This window comes from Pogona vitticeps, chromosome 5 (assembly GCF_051106095.1).
Source record: "Pogona vitticeps strain Pit_001003342236 chromosome 5, PviZW2.1, whole genome shotgun sequence".
In the NCBI taxonomy this organism is placed as follows: domain Eukaryota; kingdom Metazoa; phylum Chordata; class Lepidosauria; order Squamata; family Agamidae; genus Pogona; species Pogona vitticeps.
In genome coordinates, this window is record NC_135787.1 from 12,067,914 (window position 1) to 12,093,936 (window position 26,023).

The window sequence follows — 26,023 nt, forward strand, 5'->3', positions numbered from 1 at the left end:
GATAAAACTAGGGAGGAGGGGAGCCAGGTACACTGTCTCATCAGTAAATAAATACACACAAGAAATATATTCCTACAGAGATACTTCCATGGTCCTTCACCCTTGGCAAAAGCTGTTCAAATCTGATGGGACCTTTTGGCCACAGCGCCACAAATACACCAAGTATTATTAAACTCAGTGTAGCATAGAGGAAAGAGTGACAGACTAAGATTCAGAAGACCTGGGTTTGAATCCCTACATGGCCATGGAAACCCCCTTGGGTGTGCGTGTGTGTAGTGGTAAAACCACTCCTTAAAATATCTCAGTTACCATTAAAGCCCAATAAAAGCTTTTATAAGTTGGCTCTGACTTGAGCCTCAGCCTTTTCAGCCAAATTTTAGCACAATCCCATTTGCAGTGCCCCTTTTGATTCTGCCACAGCCGCAGAGGCACACAAATTTAACGTTCACCCAGAATGAAGATTGCCACCTAGTGGGTTATTTTAAAAAAACAAGCATTCTCTCTGCATTTGGTAGCGCAAATGTTTTCACTGCCCGGAGAGGCTGAATACTGAAAGCTGCAGTTCAGATAAGAAGCTGAAGGCAATTCCCTCAGGGTGGCATCCACACTTATCTCCGTTGCTCACCAGAAGGCAATCTTGGGTGAATGGTGGGGTCCAATTTTTGCCCCAAAGTGGGAGAAAGTGCTGCTTCAGTCGAAGTGCTGACTCGTCTATATTAATTAGTTACTCTTGTCTTCCTGCAACGGAACAGTTCAAACAGCATTTCAGCAACAGAGGGGGACACGGGGCCCTTCACCAAATGTAGCTGAACTGCAACGCTCACCACCTTTAACCAGCATTGCCAGTGGTGAGGGAAGACAATGACTCCAGCCCATTCACATCTGGAGTGCCACATATTCCCCATCCATCCTAAAAGCCCCAGCGTCCTTTAGAAGGGAGAGAATCAGTATCTTTAAGGAGTTTTAAAAAGGGGGTTTTATTGGATCAGGCGAAGAAGGATTTGGTTTCCCCCAAGAAGCATGGTGCTTGTTGATTGTCCTCATAATCTAATCATCTGAGGTATGCTGCTACTGAATTGAGGGGTTCTCTTTGCTTCAATCAAAGCTCAGGGTGACTAGAGGCTTTTGCTTTGTAATAACTTTGGACAGTCCAAAGGTCAAGGAGTTAGAATAAATGGCTTGAAGAGGAACAGCAAGAATCCATAGTTCCTGAACTTCAGAAAAGGCTTCAACTCAGTCGTTGCAGCTGATATCCAAAGCAGGCCATTCAAAAGTGTGTTTACTCCCTCCTCCTTTCAGGCTCATGTCTGAGTCCCTTCTTTTGATTTTCTAGAAATCTGCTGCATTTCAGGGTCTAGCTGGCCAAAAAACAAACCTGAAAGTCTACTCTCATGATGAGTTTAACATATGGCCAGTTGTCCTGTCAGGAACCTTCAGGAATGATATCCCCGATTTTTAATAGCAATATGCACGAAAAGGTAAATTCCCCAACTCTTGTGGGGTAAGGTAGTTATTTAAGAATTGCTAGAGACAGGACATATGAGGACAGAGGGTGCAACATTTTTGCACGTGCTGATTTCTGTGTAGAATGTGCTGGGTTATAACTTCCATTATTAATTAGTAAGTTACGGCTACACCCCACCTTTCCTCTAATGAGCTCAAGGCTCCCCACTTATCCTCCTAACACTTCTGTGAGGTCAGTCTGACCAAGCAAATATGACTAACCCAAAGATGGGGCATCCACTAATTTCATGGCTCAGAGGGAACTTCAACCTCTGTCTCACAAATTACAGTCCAACACATCAAATACTACACTACACTGATGGCCTAATTCGCATGTCGAAAACCTCTGAACAATGCCAGGTTGGAGGAAGCTGCTATAAACAGAAGCACATTAACTCCCATTCAAAGATAAGAAACTTTCCTTTTTTTAGATTGGCAGAAGACCACCCCCCAAAATGGGTTGGAGCAGGGGAGGAGCTGAGTTGCACCAGATCTAAAGCCACTGTGTTGGCCTAAAATTGGATCAGGATAATCCTAAGCAATTCCCAGCATCCTTAGTTGGAAAGAGTTCTAGATTCAACACAACCTCAGCTGGCTTTGTGCCAGCCCAGATGGCTTCGAGTCATCTTGGCTAGTTGAGTTTGCACCCCCTAGTGGCTAATCTTGAGCTAGGCCAATCAGCTTTTCTTCATCTTTGTTTAATCTACCCCACAGGGTAGCTTGTAAAAGATGAAGGGGTTGGAAGAAACAGGTGCCTTTATGAACAATTTAGAGAAAGGATGAAATAGTTCTCAACCATTCCAGAGTGCAGGACACGAAATAATGTGCCCAATTTACAGGAAGTCAGATATGGGCTGAATATTGGGAAAACTTTCTGAACTGTTAGAGCAGTACAGCAGTGGAACTAATTGCCTTGGGAGGTGATGAGGGCTCCAACACTGGAGGCTTTCAAGAGAAAATTGGCCAGTCATCTGTCATATCTACTTTGATTTGGATCTGTGCACTTAGCAGGGGTTGGATTCAATGGCCTTGTAGGCCCCTTCCAATTCAATTTTTCTATGATTCTGTGAAAAAAAGCTAAAATTTAAATTTATTAAGTGGATTTCACCTTCAGATTTGAGAAAAGCTAGGATTCCAAACAATTGTCCTGTACTGAATTAATGCAGAATGGAAATCTAGTTTATAGAGAGGGATCAGGGTGCTAGAGAGGTAAATGTGACACCACACCCTACTACATTATTATTAGTTTGATTAATGACCCACACTTGGTGAAATAAGGATCACATTAAGACAAACTCATTCATAAGTGTTTATTATAAATCATTCAAGCATTTGACAGATCATTCATAACATATCAACACTGATAAACACCAGTTGGGCAAAGTCTAGAAAGATTTAGATACAATCATCATTTAACAAACAAATGGAAAGACGTTAACAAACTAAAGAAAGGCTTTAGAAAATTGAAAATCAAACATTAAATTTAACATCCATCTCAAGGAATCTAGCCTCGATGCCGCTCTGTACTACACATGGGTCTCCCAAGAAGCTCAAGGCAAGTCTACAGGGCTGTAAACAAGCTCATATTGTTACCTATAAAAGGTGAGCATTGGGCTCAATCCATCCACCAGCTATCCACAGATTGAAAACAAGCATTGCCTCTGCTGTAATCAAACTGGCCTTCCATAAGTTGTATATTTGTGTGCGTTGTAGGGGCACATAAGGTGACTACATTCAGCAAACTGGCATGGAAGCTTTGTCCAATGCAGATAATCACAAGGGCTGTGGCAGCAAAGCTTCCCAAAGTTCCATTTTTGCAGCATATACTGGCAACTCCAGTTTTAGACTGAATGCTGAAGGTGCCATCCAAGTTGCTGAACTATTTCGGGATGGGATTCAGCACCTTGGACAGCAGTGTAAACTTCGGGCTAAAACCTGGTGCCTCTGTAGAAATGGAAACAGCAGGGCCTTCAGTTGTTGTGGTTTATTGTTGTTGTTTTGCAAATCCCAGAATCTTCCAGCCACTAATGGTTGAAAATCTGGGAACTGTATTCATGCCCAGAAGTGAAGCAAAGTGAAGGAAAGGAAAGCAAAGCAAAGCAAAGCAGAGCAAATCAAATCAAAGCAAAGCAAAGCAAAATGAAGCGAAGCAAAGCAAAGCAAAGCAAAGCAAAGCAGGTTTCCCAAGTGAAAACTAAGCTATATTGCCTGCCACTCTACTTTTAGATTCCATCCTTCCCCACACTTTTGAGACTGAGGACACATCACAGACAACACATCTTCCTGCTTCTCCTGCTGATCAAACATTCTGCATATGGGAAGATGGAACATTTGCAGGCTCGCCTTCCTTCATGAATAAGTTGATCAGGGTGGATATCAGCAGCAGCACCATCAATCCTGGACCCTACATGCATAAAAGTCAATGCTCCTTTGATGCTGTGGGGTTGTAACACCTACTAGCTCTTTCTCCACCCACTCCTAGCTTGTCTGTTTGGTTCAGAGGCAGCTGCCATGGGGTGTTGGAATGCCGGAGTTGATACATTGAGTTCCACGCCTCTTGGTCTATGGGACACCTTGCACACGTTCACTAGAGTTGATAGTGCAAGCGTAGCATGACCAACGTGCATGCACAGAACTAAGGATGCTTATCTTAGTATCTGTCATTTGACATCCTGAATTCTTCTGCACTGGCCAAAGTGGGCTTGCTACATCAGGCCATTGGGAGAGGAAGTGCAAAGGTTGCTATTGTTGTCGGAAAGATTAGAGGAGTCTTTGATTTAACCGTTCATATAGATAGAGGACAAAGGCAGCTGCGTTGGTTCGTGAGTAAAAGCAAATTTGCAGTCAGTCAATACCCACATTAGAACCAATCTTGTACACTTCTTAGGCATTTTGGTTGGTCCTAATGAATAGCATGCAAGAAATGTACAGTGAGTACAATTCTACTTGGTGCATACAGCCTTTAGTGGTAGCCTTTAGTATACAGGCAGACCTTCTACCTTTAAAAGCTTGCTAGAGCCAAAACTCAGAGAACAATGGTTGGAGGTGATTTGGTGGACTGCCACGATGTTCAGAGCATGAAAAAGTTACTTTTTTAAAACCACAAGTCCCAGAATCTCTGAGCCAGCGGGTTGACATGATAAACTAATTGGAAGAGTCTGGGAGTTCGCAATCCTCGTCTCAAACCCCCACCCCCCCAAATAGCTTTTTCTAGCTATGGCACAATCCCTGTGTAACAGAAGGATTTGCCAAATCTAAGCTGTTCCTCTTTAGCAATTTCTCATCTCCTCCTGAACATTTTCAGTGAAGGAAGGACCACTGTTTCCTTTCCAGATATTTCCCCCAACTCAACTGAATCAATGGGAACCTGGCCCACTATAACAGTTAGATTTAGACCATCATCTAGAACCTCATCTAGATGGTTCATGAGATCACTTTCATGGTCTTTTGGAGCATGGCTCACATATTTCCAGAAAGCAAAACATGACAGCTGGAGGGCAATCCTTATCCTTTATCTTCCCAGAAATGAATCCTGTTGAGTGCAGTAGAACTGAGAGCGTCAAAACTGTATAGATTTCAGCCTCTTGGCTCTACAGTATGTCTACTCAGTAGCAGGCATCTATGAGGATTTATCGTCTGCTAAGTGTGCATTGCACTGCAGCCTTCTAGGTACTCTTCTTTCTACAGATGAGCTGTGGATATAATTTTTTGTGATATTGTAATATGATGAATAAGGAAAAGAGATATGGGGCAAGTAGAATCACAGTCACATCTAGATATTTCACAGTGTGATCTGCATTTCTAAAATCCACATTTCAAATTTTGGAAATCTGCTGGCGATCAGTTTCATTTCACCTCATTTACCTTTCCTGGACAGAGCAGGCTTCTCATAGGTCCTTTTAAGCTAACATGTGTATTACAAGGCATCAAGTAGATCCCAGAGCTATACAGAAGAATAATTTTAAAATATATCATTTTAAAATCTGGCATCAAATGGACACTGCATGCTACTGAAGCAGTGACACAGCTTATAACCAGTTCTTATGGGTAAATACAGAACTTGGAAAAGTTACTTTTTAGGACTACGGTTGCCATAATCCTCAGCCAGCACAGGAAGCCAAAAAAGTATTTTTTCTAAGCTCTGGTCAAACATTGTAGGGATGGGAGGATTACGGTACCTACTGCGTACAGAATACTTCAAATGTATATACCTCGGTCAACTTGGAGCAGTTAGAATATAAATTAGGTATCCAAACATTTAAAATGAAGCTTTATTTGGTTTAAGACACGATTTAGCTGTAGACATTTACAAACAACAATGCCTATGTGACAATAAAATTGATAATCTCTAAACCTATCTGTTTTATTTTTGGCCCACGAAGCATATAGATGTTAATATAAGTGCCTGCTCTTCGATAAAAGTGTAGGTTCAATAACTAAAACAAAGCCCAAGAAAAACGATATTAAAATAAAATCAGAGAAGCAATCATCCTTGCAAAGAAGGGAGATCTCTACATCTTTTCTGTTCAGTCATGGTAGTGATCACTCTGCTTAAGAATGGTTTGAAAATACCTCCTGTGTGTGAGAGGTATTGGCTGTTATAATCCACACAGCCGCTCTGCACAGATGTGAGAAACCTCATATAAGGTATGAAGGCAAGAAGCTGGGGCAGAGAGAAAACGGTTGAAGGTGGATGCATTTAAGAGCCACAAGACACCCAATGGAACAGGAGAGATCAATAAAAAGGCCATGCCAGCTCCCCTCCCCCTCCGCATCAACTTCTCTCATCTATGAGGGAAGGATAATAGATGAAAGATAACCCTCCCCTTGCTGGAATATCTGCAAATGAGAATTTATCAGCCTCCCTTCAAGGCAGAGCCTGGTCAACAATTCAGAACTCAGAGCAAATTGGAAACTGCTGTTTTTGTCTTGCCTCTGATTAAGCAGAAATGGGGAAAGCTCCCCTTTTTGGACTACAACTCCCAGGATCCACATGCCAGATTGTGGGCACCGCAGTGTTAAAAAGGACCTTTCCCAAACTCCATGGTTTGCTTTCCTAGCACTTGTTTCCAGTTATCCAGAAAAATCAGGGTCAAGCTGGGAGATACAGACCTGCACCATTGTTTTCAACTGTAATCTTCTCCTCTACTCCCACACATACTTTTTGAGTGTGGGCCCCTCCTTTCCTTTTACATGAAATAAATTTCATTGTTTTTTAAATCTCTTCTTTCCGTCCTCTTTTACATGCAGAAATAGACAGTGGGACAGATCACTGTGATCATCGGGCGCTGGAAATGCAAAGGGTGACAGACGTTCGGTGCAGGCAATCTTTGAAGAAAAAAGGGTAACAGCAACAATACTGAATGGCAGCACGCCAAATTTTGGGGAAAACATCCATCAACATTGTCACTAGAGCTTGAAAAAAAGTTACTTTTGAATGACAAACCCCAGAAAGAAGATTCCGGAAGCTGAAATCAATATTTTTTCCAAGTTCTAGTTTTCACATTCATTTCTTTGCATGTTTGAATGGTTGCCCCTATAGTAGGTTCCTCTGCATCTCCTTTCTTACTTGGTAGACAGGTGAGCCCCATGTCTAGACGTAAGTCTCTATGACCTGGGAGAAGAGGCTCTCCCATTTGCTTCAAGGCAAGGCTCCAACGTCATGTCCCTCCTTTCCTCTGTCTGTGCAAAGGTACCCCTTCCCTGAAATAAGTGGGACAGTCCTTCCAGGGGACAAGCACCATGCTGCCAAGAAACCGCTAGATCAGAGTATAAGGAGAAGTATTAGGCAGAACCACTTTAAATTGAACAAAATACTTGCTTGCTCAAACCATGCTTTGAAGAACAGTCGGCTCCCCCCCCCCCATTATGTCGAGAAGAGTTTACATGGGCAGCCATATTAGCGTACTCACTGGGCACAAGGCGACTCAATCAAGTCAAAAGATCTACAACATTTAACGCTAATATTAAATAATATGCAACCTTCCAAAAACACTGTACTTAAGACAGCTAAGAATATAGGCTATATCTATCCAAGATTTAATTCCACCAAAGCAATGGTTTTCAAAAAGATTGCCGAAGACCCTTCAAATTCCTTGGGAACATGTTAGCAGAACCTCAACAGAAGAACCAACAGCGGTAGACAAGCTACCCATGAAGAAAGCTTGCCCATGGTTATTTCTGCTGCTGTGATGCACCGTCTCAAGGCGGGTGTTGAGTGCTTTCTAGAGTTGCAAGGTATTGTTGGACGTCCTCTGCTAGAAGGCCCAGTCAGGACAGCTAATTGGGAGATAGTCCAGCCATATCTGGAAGCCCCAAGATGGGTCCATACAGGCTCCAAAAATAAAATAAAAATTTAAAAAAGCCATAAACCAGCATGTGCTGTAAGTATATTTCTGGAACCAAGGTGGGCAGACAGTAAATGAGACTTTGCTAGTAGATCTAACAGTAAACCAGCAAGGTTTTAAAAAAAACTTCCAATGATTTAACAATGAAAACAGGTGAAACGCTTCAGTCCCTGAACATTAATTCCCTGATCCCTGGGCAGGTTATAGAATCGTGGAATAATGACATTGGAAGAGGTCTATATGACCATAGAGTCCAACCCCCTGCTCAAAGCAGGAATACAAATTATGTATCTCTTATATAAAAGGGAACTTTATGGTAACAGACTCATCAATCCTTCAAGTAAGTGGCGGGGGGGAGCTCTGTTGCGGCTTGCCGTGTTCTAACCATTTATCTTTCTTGTTTCATTTTTAAATTATCCTCAAGCATGTCGCCTTCCACCGGTTCTTTGCACATTTCTGTCAGGCAATTTCATTATTTAGACCTAAGAGTGTGTTGTGGGTGATTTAAATGTAGATTTGTTCCAGTGTGTGTAAAATGCATACTTGTGTAGGTCTGACAAGACACAGTAAGCAACTGGTGTCACCCATGTGCAGCACTTGAATATCTTACTTTTTTTTTTGGAACTGGCCATGCTGGATGGAAGATACTGTACTGATATTGCAGTTCCAAAAAGGAACTATTTTTTCCAAGTGCTTTGGATCTGCCTCAGCAATTATTTTGTTTGGCAGGTCCTAAAGTTCTAGTAAAAAAAGCAAAATGGATCTCACAAGCTTCCGCCTTCATCATCTTTGGACACCGGCCCTAGAATTCTCTGCAACTCTCTGGAGTTTCTGAAAAAATGAACTAGTATGGAAAATGTTGTCTGCCTCTTAATAAATTTGAAAACCATTGCATTCAAAGAAAAAAAGAGATGGAATTAATCCAAGAATTAATTTGGCCTATGTTCAATGAGAAATACTATTTCCATCCTAAGGGGAAATTTGGGGGTGGACAGCCCCCTCTTCCCCCATGAAGAAAAATACAAACAACACATACAGCAGCATCAATGTTAAGAGTATTTCTGATTTTTCAAGAACTGCCATCTCCAGTCCTCTCTTTGCGAGCTTCGACCATCTCTTTTGGAGTCTTCTTCCGGTCGGTGACCAAACCCAACCAAAACATGAAGTCAATGAACCATGTGGTCGGGTTGAATTTCAAGCCAAGCTCGCTCGCTGAATAATCAAATGGAAAGGTATGGTGGTAGTTGTGGAAACCTTCACCTGGAAAAGAGAAGGAACAGAAGAAAACAAGAGAAGAGCGGAATTCAACAGCTATCAGGAAACAGTTGATTCTGGAAATGTACATTTAAAAAAAAGTTAAGTACATTTGTTTACATACAAAAAAGAACACAACAACCCCCAAAAACAATTTACATAGTTTCCATTATTTTGGAAATGAAATCAAAAGTACTAATAGTTTTTATTGGAAGAAAGTTGCTTCTAATAAATCATCCTGACTAGAAACTTAGATAATCACCTGGCAGATATGCTTTGATTGTATTCCTGCATTGAGCAGGGGGTTGGACTTGATGGCCTTGTAGGCCCCTTCCAACTTTTCTATGATTCTATGAAAGCAATATTTGAATAATTTGGATTGTGATTCTAATCTTAGGCATTCCATAAGAATACAGAGCAACCCTATGCATGTCTTCCTGGAGGTAAGTCCCACAAACTTCAATGGCACTTACTCACAGTTTCATGTGCTCAGGACTTCATTCTTAATATAACCATTAAGTACTTCTAAGGAATATTAATTTATTTATCAGTCCTCCTCATCACTGAGGCTGAAATCTGTTTTCTAGAGAACAAGTTCCATTGAACGCAGTGGGAATTCTGAATAAATATAGACAGGGATTGCACTGTAAGTTTTTGTGTACGTGGTTTATTTTTAGGGCTGTCAGTCAATTAAGGAAAATTTAGCCGATTAATTAAAGAAGATTAATCTGATGAAATTCACCATAGAATTTGGGGGTACAAACAAATTCATTGTTTTGAAAAGGGAAATCATACAGTACTTTGTTTTTAAATGACAAAGATTAATGTCAAGGCATATACTATATAAGAAAATCTACCTTTCCAGGTTAAGGAAGCAAACAAGCTATTGTGCGTGTGTGCGTATTCCAGTTATGACTAGCAGTTTTCCCCAACTCTGTCTTATGACTGGAATGTATCTGGGTCTACTATTTGTGCTTTTGTGGCGATGGCCAAGAAGCTGCAGTTTTTTGAGAGGATAACAAGAAAAGGAAGATAATAATGTACTGTGACATTTAATGAATGCAAACTTCTGGTGGAAAAACCCAGTGTCGATCACAGTTTGCCAAGAGAACTGAAGCTAGACGAAGAACGATGAACAGACAAAATTGAGTTAGCGACTGAGTGCAAATGTCGGTGTATTCTAAGAAATGTATCTGAAAGCTTAAAATGCTCTTAATATTTATAACAATACTCATATGCCACCGTGTCAGTTCTGATTTATGGTACCTGTTGTTAAATATACTTCTTTGCTTCAGATTCTGTTAGCAAATATACGCCTATGTTTGTTAAGCATAATAAAGAAAATGAGCACTGATGGAATAGCTGGTACACCAAGAACGCAAAACTGTGTCTCAAGACTGGGCCTGAGGTCTGGACTGGGCATCTAGAAATCAGTGTCAGGAAGAAGGAGGTTATGAAGCAAAAAAGCAATAGGTTAGACAACAAAGGGTACTTTGTCCCAACTTCTCCTTGTACATTTTAGGTAAAGTTACTTTTTTGGACTACAAATCCCAGAATCCCCATCCCTCAGTATTGCCCAGGATTCTGGGAGTTGTAGTCCAAATGGTAGCCTTTCTGAGCTGTCCTCTTTTCTGGACATCACTTTCCTTCTGCACTCATAGGGTTGGCTGGCTCGTTGGTTTAAGTATTTGTGCATTGTCTTTATAGCCGGCAGGGCACTCGGTCCATCGACCCAACGATTGGGTACAATAGATGGGCATGATTTAAGCCATGACCCTTCTTATGAAAGCCTCTGCACAGCACTACAGGTGCTGCATGTTCTTTCCGCCCACCCCCTGGCCAGCTGGCCCACTCACACCTTGCACACCGCTGGGGTCCTCTTTCTGCGGGGCCAGGAGGTCAGTGAGGGCAAGGAACTGGGGTTGCCCTTTTCCGCCTCTGGAAGCTGACCACTCAGTGGCTGAGCAGGGAGAACTGTAGTCGAAAACCTATACTTCCCGTATCTGCAGCTTTCTGATAGACTGATCAATAGCCTTCCCTCCAATCCTGTGATTCTTAGTGCCCAAATTCAGTCATGTGATTTTGGCACCTATGGCAAAAAATCCCACATTCCTAGCAGTAAATCATAATAATATCAAATTAAATGGGGACGTGGTGGCGCTGCAGGTTAAACCACAGAAGCCTCTGTGCAGCAAGGTCAGAAGACCAGCCGTCGTAAGATCGAATCCGTGTGACGAAGTGAGCTCCCATCGCTTGTCCCAGCTCCTGCCAACCTAGCAGTTCGAAAGCATATAAAAATGCGAGTAGATAAATAGATACCACCATGGTGGGAAGGTAACGGCGTTCTGTGTCTAGTTGTGCTGGCCACGTGACCACGGAAAATGTCTTCGGACAAAACGCTGGCTCTATGGTTTGGAAATGGGGATGGGCACTGCGCCCTAGAGTCAGACACGACTGGACAATTGTCAAGGGGAAACCTTTACTAAATAACTTAACAATTTATTCGTGAAGGCTTTCACGGCCGGGATCTAATGGTTGTTGTGGGTTTTTCGGGCTTCTTGGCCGTGTTCTGAAGGTGGTTTTTCCTAACGTTTCGCCAGTCTCTGTGGCCGGCATCTTCAGAGGACAGCAAACTGTGTCCTCTGAAGATGCTGGCCACAGAGACTGGCGAAACGTTAGATAAAACCACCTTCAGAACACGGCCAAGAAGCCCGAAAAACCCACAACAAACAACTTAACAATTTGTTGCTCTTTCACAATGTTCAAACTCTACTGCCTGAGATGACTACTAGCCTTCTGTGTAACCGAGCCTCATGGTGCAGTGGTTAAATTGCAATACTGCAGCCAAAACTCTGCTCATGCCCCCATTCAGCCTTCCATCCTTCCAAGGTTGGTAAACTGAGTACCCAGGTCACTGAGAGATTGGGGGCAATGTGCAGGCTGCATCATTAAAATTGTAAACTGCCCAGAGAGTGCTGTAAGTGCTATGGGGCAGTATAAAAGCAGCATATTTTGCTTTTTTTAAAAAAGTAGTCTACACTTGAAATACCTTATTTACATTTGCATTGGGTGATATTAGCGGCTTACTGAGAAAAGCAAGGGTAAAGGTGTTCAAAGTCAAAGAAAATGTTTCTTATGTTTACTTCCTCCCTTGGGGACAGCCTGAGACTGGACACGGAAGCCAAGGAGGAACCAGTCCTTGCCCCCCCCCCCCAGGGTACTCACCGATGGCTCCAAAAGTTACGAAGGGGTTCTGCCGGGGATTGATGGTCTTGTCGTAGGGCCGATTGCCATACATGTGAGCAGCGCTATTGACCAACCAGGCAACATTGAGTGAAATGGTGTAACGGAGGATTGATGCAAGAAAGTATGAATTCCATAAGCTCTCCCTCCAGAAGTACCAAGGCACGAGAGTAGGTACGACAAAACACATCAGCACAACTGAAATCTTATAATGCCTGTGAAGGAAGGTTGGAAGTGATGCAGCTGTTATCATACAAAACACCAGGCACCTAGCTTTCTTTCTTTCTTTCTTTCTTTCTTTCTTTCTTTCTTTCTTTCTTTCTTTCAGGACTCCAAATTAGAGATGGGGTATTCGTATTCATTAACGAGGGTCCAGCCCCATGGGACTGGACGGTCCACTCACTGATCTGCTGCAGACACGGACTGTGCAATTCTACCAATGGATCTCCGGTGTGCGATCCGGCCACCACTCCTGGTAGGAGGCAGGAGGACAAGCCTCGTTGCAAGGTCAAAGAGTGGTAAGTGGATCGCGCGCTGAGGATCCATTGGTAGAATCGCGCGGTCCATATCCGTGATGGATCAGTGAGTGGACTGCCCGGGCCCATGGGGCTGGACCCTCGTAAATGCCACCTGTTAATGCACCATCGCTACTCAAATTCCCAGAATTCTCCGTTCTTGGAATTCCACCTGCTGGACACACAACAAAATTGTGTTCACCCAGAGAAAAGCTGAAAGGCTACACAGCCTAGGATTGGCCAAGCACTGTCCTAGTTGCCAGTTAGAAAATGTATTTGCCCCAATATGTACTAGGAATTCCAGGAATATCACATAGGTGTAGGAATAACACATGCTGTGACAAACAGATGTGTTTCCACCACTCGAAGGAGCACCTTTTCTAAAAACGTGCTAAACGTACTGTCTAGTCTGACCTTTGGGAGGGGGGAAGGATGCCTTCAGAACTTTAAATAGAACAAAGCAACAAGGGCTTTTACTCAAAGTACTGTACTGGAATTTAGAGGGTTCAAAAGATTGCAGTGGAAGGGTGCAATATCCACCCACTCTGAACGTGTATGCTACCTCCAGCTGCTCCCCACCATCACCACCACCAAAACCAGCACAAAACAGATGGACTCAGTTAGGACCAATACAGCTCCTGTGTGTTATCTCCACTCTTCTGGTCTCCCCCCACCTTTGCCTATCTTATGTGTACCAAAATCCACCAGAGAAGTCCAGTATCCCAATAATTTCTTCTAGCTTCTGAATTCAAACAGAACCCCGCCTGTCTGCTGAGTGTTCCTTTCCTTCTCCTTAGTCTTTTGAAGGCAGTTTGTGTTGTCAGTTTGCTGTTGATTTGTTCACAATTGTAAGTAATGACATGTTTTTATTCTTTCTCCTACAAACGTCTCAGAGTGAGTGACTGAGACCATAAGTGCCAGTTAATGAGAGAGGGGTAGACTCTGGGGAACTTGAAACTTTTCTCCTTTGTGAATCTCCGTAATTCCTCTGCTTAGCACAAAACATTTTTACCAGTGATTCAAAACTCTGCAACAAATATTCCAAGGCAGATTATTATGTGAACCACATCATTCTGTTTAGCTCCCTAAATGATTTATATGAGACATCTTGTGCAAAATTTTATAGTGTGCTCAGAACAAAAGTGGGGATTGACTGGAATTATGAGAGAAACCCAAATGGGCAGATTTCTCTATCCAGGCCCAGAAATATGTTTCTCTCATAAAAGTCTAGTTTCCTATCCCTGTATCTTCAACCTGTTAATACTGACTATGAGTTGCCATCCTTTTCACTAGAAAGCTCCTCAATCTTTAGTAACTCCGTGGGAAGTATTTGAGAAGTGATCTTCTCCACAGTTGGCATTTGGCCAGTACATACTGGGTAGAATTTTGTAAAACAGAATTATTGGGGGGGAAATCTGCCCTAAATCCCCATATTTCTTTATATTTAAGACAGAACATGAAAATGTTTAAAGGTGGGAGAAAAGGAAATTTGCTGTTTTTTCTCAGTCCCAAATTCCAAGCTAGGGAAAATTGGGGTGTCGCCAGTTTTTTGGGGGAGGACTCCCCTAATCTGTCAGCTAGAAAGAAACTCGTGCAAGATCTGACTTTAACGTGACTCACTTTCTTTGAAACATAACAACTGGGTCTTCGAGTAAGTCACTGTAATCCAGCTTTCTTCCTTTCTCAATGACATCTCGATGCTTCCGGACAAACAGCCAGCCAATGTGCGAGAAGAAGAAGCCACGCTGGGCATTGTGGGGGTCAGCATCTGTCTCTGAGTATTTGTGATGTACTCGGTGGTCTCGGGCCCATTCAAAAATGTCATTCTGTAAGGCAAGCAGCAAGAAAGGTTCAGGGAACTCAGTCAGCATCCAAGACCTTTGGCTGTCGGAAGGGGAACAGCCAAGGATCCCCTCCCTCATATTTCTGTGCACGTAACACCCAACCGTAAGCGGCCTGTGACAAACTGGGGAGGTCCCTCCCTGCATTTCCTCCCTGGTTTTTCCGTAAGGGGTAATCCTCGCCTTAGTTGCCCATGTACCTAAGGCTGGGCCAACTTATTTTGACACGTGAGGCAGAAAATCCCTCAGGCACTCGTTGGATTCAATACAACTTGGTTTTGAGTAGACATGCCTCATATGTCTTCTCTTTAGAACAGGGGTGGGCAATTAATTTCTATAGGGGGGCCACATGAAAAATCTGAACTGTGTTCGGGGGCCGAACCAACTTTACTTTGAAATAAAAGATAAGCAACTGATCAACTTTAGACAAAAAGCTATACATGGTTTTGATGTTCAACTTGTTCAGTGAGAGAAATCCAGTCCGTCTTGGGCTTGAACAAATGCTTGAACACCGGACTGGAGAGACGACCGGCGGGCCAGACAGGAGCGGCTCACGGGCCACACTTTTCCCTAGGTCTGCTTTAGAAAATAAAAATGTATACCAATCTAATAATCACTTGCTGATCTTTCTTGACATCCGAAGCAGCCTCCTGAGGCAATGTCTTCCACACTGCCTAACAGCAGGGCCAGCCCTAGTTAATGTTTCATATCACTCTAGGCCTCAGAATCTTTAGCTCACACCTTTGCCTTTTGCCATTAGCATAGCTCCCCATAGCAGAATTGGGGGGGGGAACCAAATGGTATCAGCAGAGCCAGTCCATTTGAGTGTCTCAAGTGACAGACAAGATGGCACCTTTCAAAGAGAGAAGAGAATTGGACTGACTTGGTGGGCAACAGCGAATGTCCGTCCTAACGTCTTTGATTGTGATAATTAGCCACCAAGATTTAAACCAGCTGTTTTACACCGGTTGATGGGAGTATGGTCACTGTTTCATATCATGAGCATAAACCACCACAACAGGAACTGATATATACAGTAGGATCCCCTTATCCGTGGGATCAGTATCCACTGACTCATTTATCAAAGGTCTGAAAATATTTAAAAATATTAAAAGAAAAATTCTAGAAAAAATGGGTTCCTAAAGGTGAGGTTACCAGAATTGGCCACTAGAGGGAGCCATACATACATGCTATGTACAGGTGTACCTCGGTTTACGAATGCCTCGGTTAATTAATTTTTGGTTAACAAAGGAAAATCCATTAAAAACAATGCATCAGTTTATGAATTTTTTTGCAATACGAAGGAAGTTATGCCAGGATGCATTGCTTTATAGTTCATGCGTTCCTATGGGAAACTACATTTCGGTTTACGCATTTTTCGCAGTACGAAACGTCCTGGAGAATGCATTAAATTCATAAATCGAGGTACCACTGTATAGTGTTCTTCATTCACTATTAGAACAGCATTCCCTATAATCCATGTTTTTCAGCATCTGCAGAGGGGGCTTGGAGACAGGGGTCCTGCTGTATACATGAAGACAAGATGGAGCTGATTTGCTAACCTGAAATGCCATAGAGTTGACCGCAGCCAGGAATATCCGCAAAGGCAGCTTGGCTTTATAGGACCGATGACTCCACAGGCGATGAGCGCCGGCTGTCACCCCCAGGGCAGACATGAGGAAACACAAGTATGCTGAAAGGCAGAGAAGAGAAAGGGTGTTACCCATTATGCTGATTTTAGAGAGATACACTAGTCCCCTCACCCGGCCCATGCCCAAATCAGGATGAACAGATTGGTGCGTGCCCCTATGCCTTTTCAATGGAATTCTGACCCACTCCTTGTGGTAAAAGGGCATTTTCAAATCACCATGCAAAAAACACTTTCCTGTGAACAGAGAAACATAAATGACTTGGAGAGGAGGTGGGACAACAAAGCACCATCAATTTCAGGGATGCGGTAGACCTTATATGTCTCAGAGAGAGACATCCAGGAGGAATGTACTTCTGCTCACAGTCACCCTTCTGGCAATGGTGCAAAAGTCAGCCGGCTGTGGTGTCTGCACAGAGGGAGTTACTTACCAACAAGTAGGAAATAAGGTAGCAAGAGGTGCGAGGAGAGGAAGACAGACTTTAGAGCACCGATTGTCACTTAGCCACTCAAAGCCCACCCAAGAAGGATGCAAGCATTCATCCACACGGCGCACACATTCAGTCCAAGCAGTGCAAAGTTTAATAAGCTGAGATAGACAAAAAAGAAGAACATTCTAGAATGTGAATCCTAGCTAGCAGTGATGACGCAAGTCCGTCTTCTATCCCTGCAGCTTTGCAAAATGGCTGGCCAAATAGCTACGAGGGGATATGCTGTCACCCAGTGACATCAGCTGGAGCATATACTAGCACTTTAGCGTTTGGACCATCCAGGAGTTTGAACTCTGTTTTCATTCCCATTTTTCCTTTGGCATGAGCTGTCAACAGTCTCCCTCTGCATTCCTTTCTATTTCTCCTTCCTCATTCAAAATTAAAGTATTTTTTTTTATTGTTTAACTCCACCAGTGCCAGATTAATCACAAAGGATCTCGAGGGGGGGCACACAACCAGCAGCTGCGTGCTCTACTTTTATGTCATCCCCAAAACTACAAATATTTATTCATTTATGGTATTTCTTTATTCATATGCCACCTTTCTCCCCATAGGGGACCCAAGGCAACACACAGCGACTGAAACTGTAGAATAGATGACAGATTTAAAATAATATACAGAAGAAGCCGTTTCTGACTGTTTCTACCTCTGACTCACATCTGATTCAAGCTAACCTCTCACGGACTCTTCATGAGACCCCATCTAGTCTGTTTTCACACATTTTGTCCAAAGACTGTATACCCATTACCCACAGTAAAATATATGCATATCCACTATCCATGGCAAAATATAGCTCACTTTCTCTTTAGTGTCCCCATTGCCAGGAGGTGGACATATACCCTGTAAAACCTGTCCATATGTTGTCTTCTGAGGCAAAGAACAAAATGGCACCCCTACCATTCCACATTCAAATATCAACTAGACTGGCAGTGAAAACTCTCCTTAACATAAATGATGGATCAGTATCCTGCACCCCATCTGAAGGCAGAAGACTGACTGGAGAGCAGAGAGCAGGCTGTATGCCAGAGCACTCTGTCTTCCAACATCTTGCTGATACCTCCAAGCATCTGCCACACGACACACTCACCTTATTCTGTCAAATGCTAGAGACAGCCCTGATCACGTGTGTTAATCCTTGTAACTAGTATCACCTAGCCAGCTGTATGGTTGTAGTTTCACTGCCCTCCTCCATGAGGAGTTCAACAAGTATGAAGAGTGGGGGAGCAATCTCTGGTATCTGTGGACAACCGTCATGCGAGTCTAAACCCCTGGAAGATTAGAATCCAAGTCATGTGAGGAGGATTTGTGAATTGCAGAAGATCTCTTGCTTCATTTTTGCCACTCTTCACTTATATGAGCACATACAACATTCACAGCCAGTGAACAGCCTATTGAAGGTCATACTGCATCTACGTTCTGGGAGAAAATTCAAGGCAGAGGGCATGAAGCGATGCAGAGAAAATGCAGATATTGTCAAAAATCTTCATGTTGTGAAAAATACAGAATGTGGCAACCAAACACGTTGTAGTGTGTTGAAATCTAGTTTTTAGATTTCAGGCACTGTCCATTGATTCTACTAAAGTAGTGGCTGAAAATTTCCCTTGCCTGCATTTTCACATCTAGCGCAGCCTGCAATAAAACTGATGCGTAAGAAGTGACTGCTTCCTTTGCTCAACTGCAAATTCATCATCACCCTTCACGTTGCCGATGTCTTTCTCCTCGGAAAAAGGAGATGTTGTGGACATAATCTGACCCTCCATTAGTCAGGTTAAGAAAAGGATTAAAACACAGCTGGAGAAGCTATTTTTTTGAGGACCGCAATTCCCAGAAATGGAATTTGGAATTCGTGCTTATCCTCCATGAAGCATGCTAGGGTTATAATGCTACAATTAACGGGTCTAAGCCAGATTGCACAAAACCAAATGCAGAAGTTGCTTCTCTGAAATCTGGCCATAAGATTGTGTTGCGTTGACACCACTCTAGCTCTTCCAGCACTTAAAAGTCATCAGATTATTTTATTTATGCAACATAAACACATTGGTCTCCCTTACACAAGATATGTTCCAAAAATAAAAACTTGAATCCTATTGGTGTTCATTTAAGGTTTGCTTAATTTGCTGTGGCTAATTGTGACTAACTGATGAGATGCCAGGGCACATCAGACACATGCCCAGGCATAATCAAGGCACCTCATCATTTAACTGCAATTTACTGCAGCAATTTATACATAGGTAAAGGTAAAGGTTCCCCTTGACAATTTGTCCACTCGTGTCTGACTCTTGGGGGCAGTGCTCATCTCCGTTTCCAAACCATAGAGCTAGTGTTTGTCCAAAGACAATCTTCCGTTGTCACATGGCCAGCACGACTAGACACGGAACGCCGTTACTTTCCCACCATGGTGGTACCTATTTATCTACTCGCATTTTTTTGCATTTTGCATGCTTTCGAACCACTAGGTTGGCAGGAGCTGGGACAAGCTACGGGAGCTCACTCCGTCGCATGGATTTGATCTTATGACGGCTGGTCTAGAAAGCTAGACAGCTTGTGTTCTCTGAGACTGGAACTTAAACAGTGAACTGGAAAATATATAATTAGAAGTGAGTCAGTAGTTGCAAGAAGAAATAGCAACAGAACATTTTCTTCCTATTTCCTAGCTCTTTTTCAGAGCTAGCTCCCCAACCCTCCAAATTAAGAGAAGAGTTTACAACAAGCCTCATCTTGCAAATATGTCCCTTCAGAAAGCTTCCTCCTGGATTTGTAGCAGGGGAAAAAATACAGTATATCACAGAAGTGAGTACACCCCCTCACATTTCATAAATACGTTTATATCTTTTATGCAACAACACTGAAGAAATAACACATGGCTACAATGTAAAGCAGTGAGTATACAGCTTGTATAACAGTGTAAATGTGCTGTCCCCTCAAAATAACACAACACACAGCCATTAATGTCTAAACCGCTGGCAACAAAAGTGAGTACACCCCTAAGTGACAATGTCCAAATTGGGCCCAAGTAGCCAAATCATGTGAAGATGTACTAAAATACTAATGAAATGTGAGGGGGTGTACTCACTTCTGTGATATATTGTATCTCTGCACATGTGCTGGTCTCAAAATTGTGTTATCATTGCTCTAATCATTGGCACTGGGATAGTTTCGTTTTAATGGAGCAGCGAGAAGAACTTAAAAGAAACCCCCAACATGGTTTTTAAAATAACAATCGATTCAATTCAGCGACAAAGCATGCAGGTTTAGAGAACGGGCTACAGGTACATAGTATAATAGGCATCCTTGTGTAACTGGGTTTCTGTTAAATGGCTATGTGCATACTGGGGGTGGGATGGAAAATATCTGTCTGTCTGTCTGTCTGTCTGTCTGTCTGTCTTATACAGTATATTTGGCCTCTCCTGAACATAGCTTGCTGGCAGCCTTGCCTAGCTGAGAATTAAATACACTTGGTTGGATCCATATTTTGTCAGAACTAGTGTGACACTACCTGCATGCCGAATAGACTACCTGAACATTCATCTCTCAATGAGTTGTACTGCAAGGATAGGCAACTCAGACAGATTATGAGACTCAGGTTCCCCTCTCTCTCCCCCCCCCCCGTGTTTTTGGCACCAAAAAACCCAGAAACAGAAACCCAAAGTGAGCAGTCCACTTCTCGTTTTGAAAGGTGAATAAATATTTGTAAGCACACAGGGAGCCTACAGCCTATTTAAAAGGTGACATACCTGTCCTGGAAGTTTTCAAAAACATCAACATATCTTATTATGTTTCGGATATCTTTTTATTTTATTTTTTTTTTTGCTTGGGGAAGGTGATGTTTGCAGAATCCTGGGATCCAGAGACTGCAAAAACAGCCTTGAAGGCCACCTCTGTGTTCTCCCCTCCTGTATTATGTTGTGCAACTACAGTTCTTAGTTCAGAAGATATTTTTCTTCCATTCAGATTTTGGCATGCTTTTCTTCTGATTAAGCCCCAGGAAAGAATGCACATAGGGCAAGGCTATTACGACTCTCGTTCCCTTTATCAGTCTCCTTGCGCAGGGCTCCCGCCGTTGATAAATGCCTCCATTCCTGAGCTGCTGAAATGTCTGAGAGCAGAAGGACACACATCCAATTCATCCGAAGCTAGCAGGTCTTGCTTCCTTGTTTCCTTTAAAAGTGCAAAATTCTGAACTAGCAAATATCAAATAAGCTCTTGTCGGGTCCTAGAAAACCGACTTGTTTGGACTGCATGTCACTAAAGTCCCCAAGTCAAAGGGGGTACTATCCATGCCGATTGGGGAGTTAAAGCCCAAACAGGCCATTTTTCCAGGGCCTGGGTCTTACATCAGGATTCCTGTTATGCTAGCATCTACACTGATTACAAGAGATCGTTGTCGTAAACAAATCCTCCCCAAAGACATTAACTGCCTCTGATGGAGCATAATCTCCCCATGCTTATCCCATCAGAACAGAATTTACAGCATACATAGCTTATGCCCAGGCCTCCAGAAGTTCTTGGACTGCAACTCCCATGATCTCTCAACCACTGGTTATGTTGGGTAAAGCTTATTGGGGCTGCAGTGCAAGAATATCTGGAGGTCCACATGTGCCGATCCCAAAAATACATCTTCCATCCCCTCGTATTCCCAGTAATCAAGAAAGAATTGCTTTAAGACACTAGAATAGTTTGAAGATCAAGGTGCCCGCAACCTATTTCGCATCTCTGCCTTCTGCTTTGCTCCCCTGTCGCTTTAATAGATAGCTTTACGCCACTGCATGAAAGCCCCCCTGTGCTCCGGCATCGTGAGCGTCACCAGAAAGGCTTTCATCCGTGCTCCGATTCCAGATGTGTCCATTTTGCTCATCATCTGTGGAAAGGAAAACGAAGTCGCAATCACCGAGCACCATTTGTGAAGTGTGAGAAGATTTCGTTTCCACCAATTCTAGGAAAAGCCTTCCTAAATGAGGTGCATCGTGTTCAAAAAAAGGAGGAAGAAGAAGAATATAAAATCATTTACAGCTGAGTTGGGCAAAGTGCAGTTCTGAATCCATATGCAAACTCTAAATATTGTAATGCAGTCCATGCCCCCACAATATCCTCATACCTCCCCCCCAAAAAAAGTCTCCAGCAAAACAACAACAACAACAAAAAGGTACTGGTTCTCCTGCGATCCTCTGATTCCTTTTTAACATAGGTCATAGCACTGCCTTTCACAATTTATCACAACACCCATTCTTCAAAACCAAAAGTATGATTCCTGTTTTGTTCTTTCTAGAGTTTGGGATTTTGACCCATCTACGACTCAATGTTGTCCCTGGGGCTAGAAAATCAACTCTGGGGTATAGAGAGAAGTTTTGAAGGGCAGGTACTCATTTTAAGTCCCCTGAGCCATGCTGCCCCATAAGCAGATTCCAAACATGCAGGCCACTGGATTGGTGCAAATGAACCGTTGGGGAGCAGGCCTTCTGTAAGCTTAATAGCTCTTGATTACTTATTCAAGGCTAAACCACCCTCCAATACTCTGCATTAAAACAGGGATAGCTTGTAACTGTTCCTAAAAAAATCAATTTTCTCTTCCAACTGCAGGAAAAACTGGAGCTAAGCTCAGAGGTAACAGGGAAGCTATCCAGCCTGCTACACTAGCTGCTTAATCAAAGAGCTTTCCGCGGTATGGAAATAAGCATTACCTGCAAACACAAGCTAATCAAGATATTCAAGGCGCTACAGCAGGAGCCAGAAGCAATGCTGACAAGTGCTTTAGACACAGATCTACTCTGCTGGAGCCATGGACTATTGAGAAACCAGCCTTTAAACAATGGAATTGTCCTGCAGTGACATTGCGGACATACAAAGCAGCATATAATGGAGGAAGCAAAGAAGAAGCAAGCGAGAATGGAGAGATGGGTGGATTGCAAAATAATATCTGGGAAGTTGGAGCCACTTTCTCAATGTGACTTTGTGAAGCACTCCAGGGTGCATCTACCACTTAACTCGGTGTCTGATCAGAAACATTATAAGCAACAGGGGATATGATGATACCTTCCTCTTTCCAGAATCAATAGTGTCTGAGATCTTGCCGCTGAACATAAAAAGCCTTTTATATCCCCCCCCCCATCTCCTTGCTTTCAGAGAGCATCCCATGAACGGTATAAATGAGGAGGGCTTTGGACTCAATGCGCAGCTTTGCAGAGATTAGCTTGACTGCAGAAAAGCACAGAATCCAGTAGAGTGCATTGGTATATTTCCATTAGTGGAAGCTTGTGGCTTCGGCTAAATATACATGTGACAAAGCTTCATCTTCTCTCCTCCCTCCTAATGTCACTGTAGAGGATTTATCTTAGAACTGCAGGGCTGGGAAGGAACCCTATGGATCACTGAGTCCAGCTGCTGTCAAGGAGGTGCAGTGGGGAACTGAACTCCCAACCAGATGCCTAAATCACTGAGCTATCCGGAAGTTCCTTATTGAAGTTTTAAAGAACATTTCAATGGGCAAGTGTTAAGCAGCATTGGTGCAATGATTCAATCAGCTGAAAAACACAGAGAACCAGTCTCACATCAGGACCCTAATCAGAGTAAACTGACTCCCTGGGAGGCTGTTTAACTTTTGTTTTGTTTTGTTTTTCCCTTACCCGAAGGCCTTTCAGAAACGCAGCATTTTGAACAAGAAATGGACACTTATCTCATTTGTTGTGCCTAAAAAGCCAAAAGCAATGTGTGCTGCTTATACATAGCGCTTAAAGCCCTCTCTGGATGGTTTGCAAGTTTAGTAAGCAGGCTACACATTGCCCCTGCCCCCATTCGAACTGGATACTCATTTTACCAATCTCCAAAGGATGGAAGGCTAAGTGAACCTTGAGCCGGCTGTCTGGGATTGAACACAGTCATGAACACAGTTTTGGCTGCACTGCTGCAGTCCAATCACTGTGCCACGACCCTTTGTACATAAACTGTACTTCCTCAAATACATACCTGTTTTCAGAAATGTCCCATTGACTCATGACTCAAACTATAACATTCTTACACCGGGCAAAAATGTGCATTCTCCCCCTTGCTCAGCCTTTGTGATAGCTGTATGCTACAGTATTTGGCAATAGCAAAAATATTAGAAGTTCATAATGTGGGGGTTGAGGGCAGTATGATGGGGGCATAAAAATGAACAACCACATCCTGTATAATCTGGTTAATGTTCTGTTACATCATGGATGGGTAGATATTGCCTTCCAGATGTTTTTTGGACAATAACGCCCATGATCTTTCTTCACCGGGGATTCTGGCTAGAGCTGACCAAGGCTGTAGGCTAAACAACCAGCGGAAGAAACAGCTGCTGCTCCCCTGTCTTAAATGGACTGTTTGAAAAAGAACGCATTGAAACATTATATTAGATCTACAGGTTATTATCAAATTAGTTTTTAATATTTTCTGGAAGGTGTCATTTATTTATTTATTTATTTATTTATTTATTTATTTATTTATTTATTTATTTAATTAATTAATTAATTAATTAATTAATTAATTAATTAATTAATTTTTACCCCGCCCCCCCCTAGACAACGTCTACTCGGGGCGGCTTACAAAAATTAAAACACATTAAAACATACCTACAGCTCCTCAGATCAAAAGATAAGTCATCTACGTACAGTATGTTGTGGAAAATCACTGAAATAGTTGAACTCGTATCACATGTGCAAACAAGAGAAGGCAGGAAACCCAAGCAGTATTTTGAAGCAGGCTGATCCCTCCGTGATTGTTAGCTGTTAAACAGAGAGGCTCACGGGAAGGCTTTGAATAAAAGAACTGCCGTTCATCGTCTTGTTTCAAGTGTTAAAGGAGAAGGCTGTGTGCACTGAGTTTTATTTATTTTTATATTTTTTCTTGCCCTCTGAAACCAGGACCAAGATGGGGTTTGAGTTTAACCTGGCATCAAAACATACACCAGTACGTCAGCCTACCAGCTTCATTTCTTCCAGTCTTTGTTCATACATAATGAAACTATTAAGGAAGACAAAGGAGATTATGACTTTGTCATAACCTGCAGGAAGACAGGGGAAATCAAGTCTGAATTTAGGAATTTCGAAGCATTATTGGGACATTATCAAAATCAAAGATTACTGGCCATGTGACTATCAGGGCCACTGAGTCTCTTGGTGCAAGGACTAAACTGCAGTACTGAACAACTGATTGGTTCAAAATTGGGAAAGGAGTATGACAAGGCTGTATATTGTTCCCCTGCTTATTAAAATTATATGCAGAATACGTCATGCGAAAGGCCGGACTGGAGGAATCCCAAACTGAAATTAAGATTTCCAGAAGAAATATCAACAACCTCAGATATGCAGATGATACCACTCTGATGGCAGAAAGTGAGGAAGAATTAACGAACCTCTTAATGGGGTTGAAAGAGGAGAGCACAAAAAAAGGTCTGAAGCTCAAGATTAAAAAAAATACTAAGAGCATGGCCACTGGTCCCATCACCTTCTGGCAAATAGAAGGGGAAGATATGGAGGCAGTGATAGATTTTACTTTCTTGGGCTCCCTGATCATTTCAGATTGTGACAGCAGCCATGAAATTAAAAGACACCTGCTTCTTGGGAGGAAAGTGATGACAAACCTAGACATCATCTTAAAAATTAGAGACATCACCTTGCCGACAAAGGTCCGCATAGTCAAAGCTATGGTTTTTCCAGTAGTGATGTAGGGAAGTGAGAGCTGGACCATAAAGAAGGCTGACCACCAAAAAACTGATGCTATTGAATTGTGGTGCTGGAGGAGGCTCTTGAGAGTCCCCTATCCATTCTGAAGGAAATCAACCCTGAGTGCTCACTGGAAGGACAGATCCTGAAGCTGAGGCTCCAATACTTTGGCCATCTCATGAGAAGAGAAGACTTCCTGGAAAAGATCCTGATGTTGGGAAAGTGTGAAGGCAAGAGGAGAAGGGGACGACAGAGGATGAGATGGCTGGACCAACATGAATTTGATCAAACTCTGGGAGGCAGTGGAAGACAGGAGGGCCTGGCGTACTCTGGTCCATGGGGTCACAAAGAATCGGACACAACTTAACGACTAAACAATAACAGCTGCAGTCAAACCTCTGCTCACACCCTGACTTTGGTCCCGATGGGTTCAGGTCAGTAAAATAAGTATCCAGATCACTAGGGGAGCAAAGTGTTGTTTGCATAACTATTTTATAAAC

General features: G+C 42.7%; 1 protein-coding gene across 1 annotated transcript in view; it reads right to left on the reverse strand.

Annotated features, from left to right (window-relative positions):
• Positions 1 to 2,799: 2,799 nt before the first annotated feature.
• Positions 2,800 to 26,023, reverse strand: part of SCD5 (stearoyl-CoA desaturase 5) — a 49,852-nt gene continuing 26,628 nt past the window's right edge. Inside the window, exons 2-5 of the mRNA XM_020801736.3 lie at positions 16,266 to 16,396; positions 14,483 to 14,688; positions 12,330 to 12,562; positions 2,800 to 9,110 (exon numbers count right to left, since the gene is read on the reverse strand). Coding sequence (XP_020657395.2) covers positions 8,920 to 9,110; positions 12,330 to 12,562; positions 14,483 to 14,688; positions 16,266 to 16,396 — 761 coding nt within the window. The 3' untranslated portion in view covers positions 2,800 to 8,919. The remainder of the gene's footprint in view (positions 9,111 to 12,329; positions 12,563 to 14,482; positions 14,689 to 16,265; positions 16,397 to 26,023) is intronic.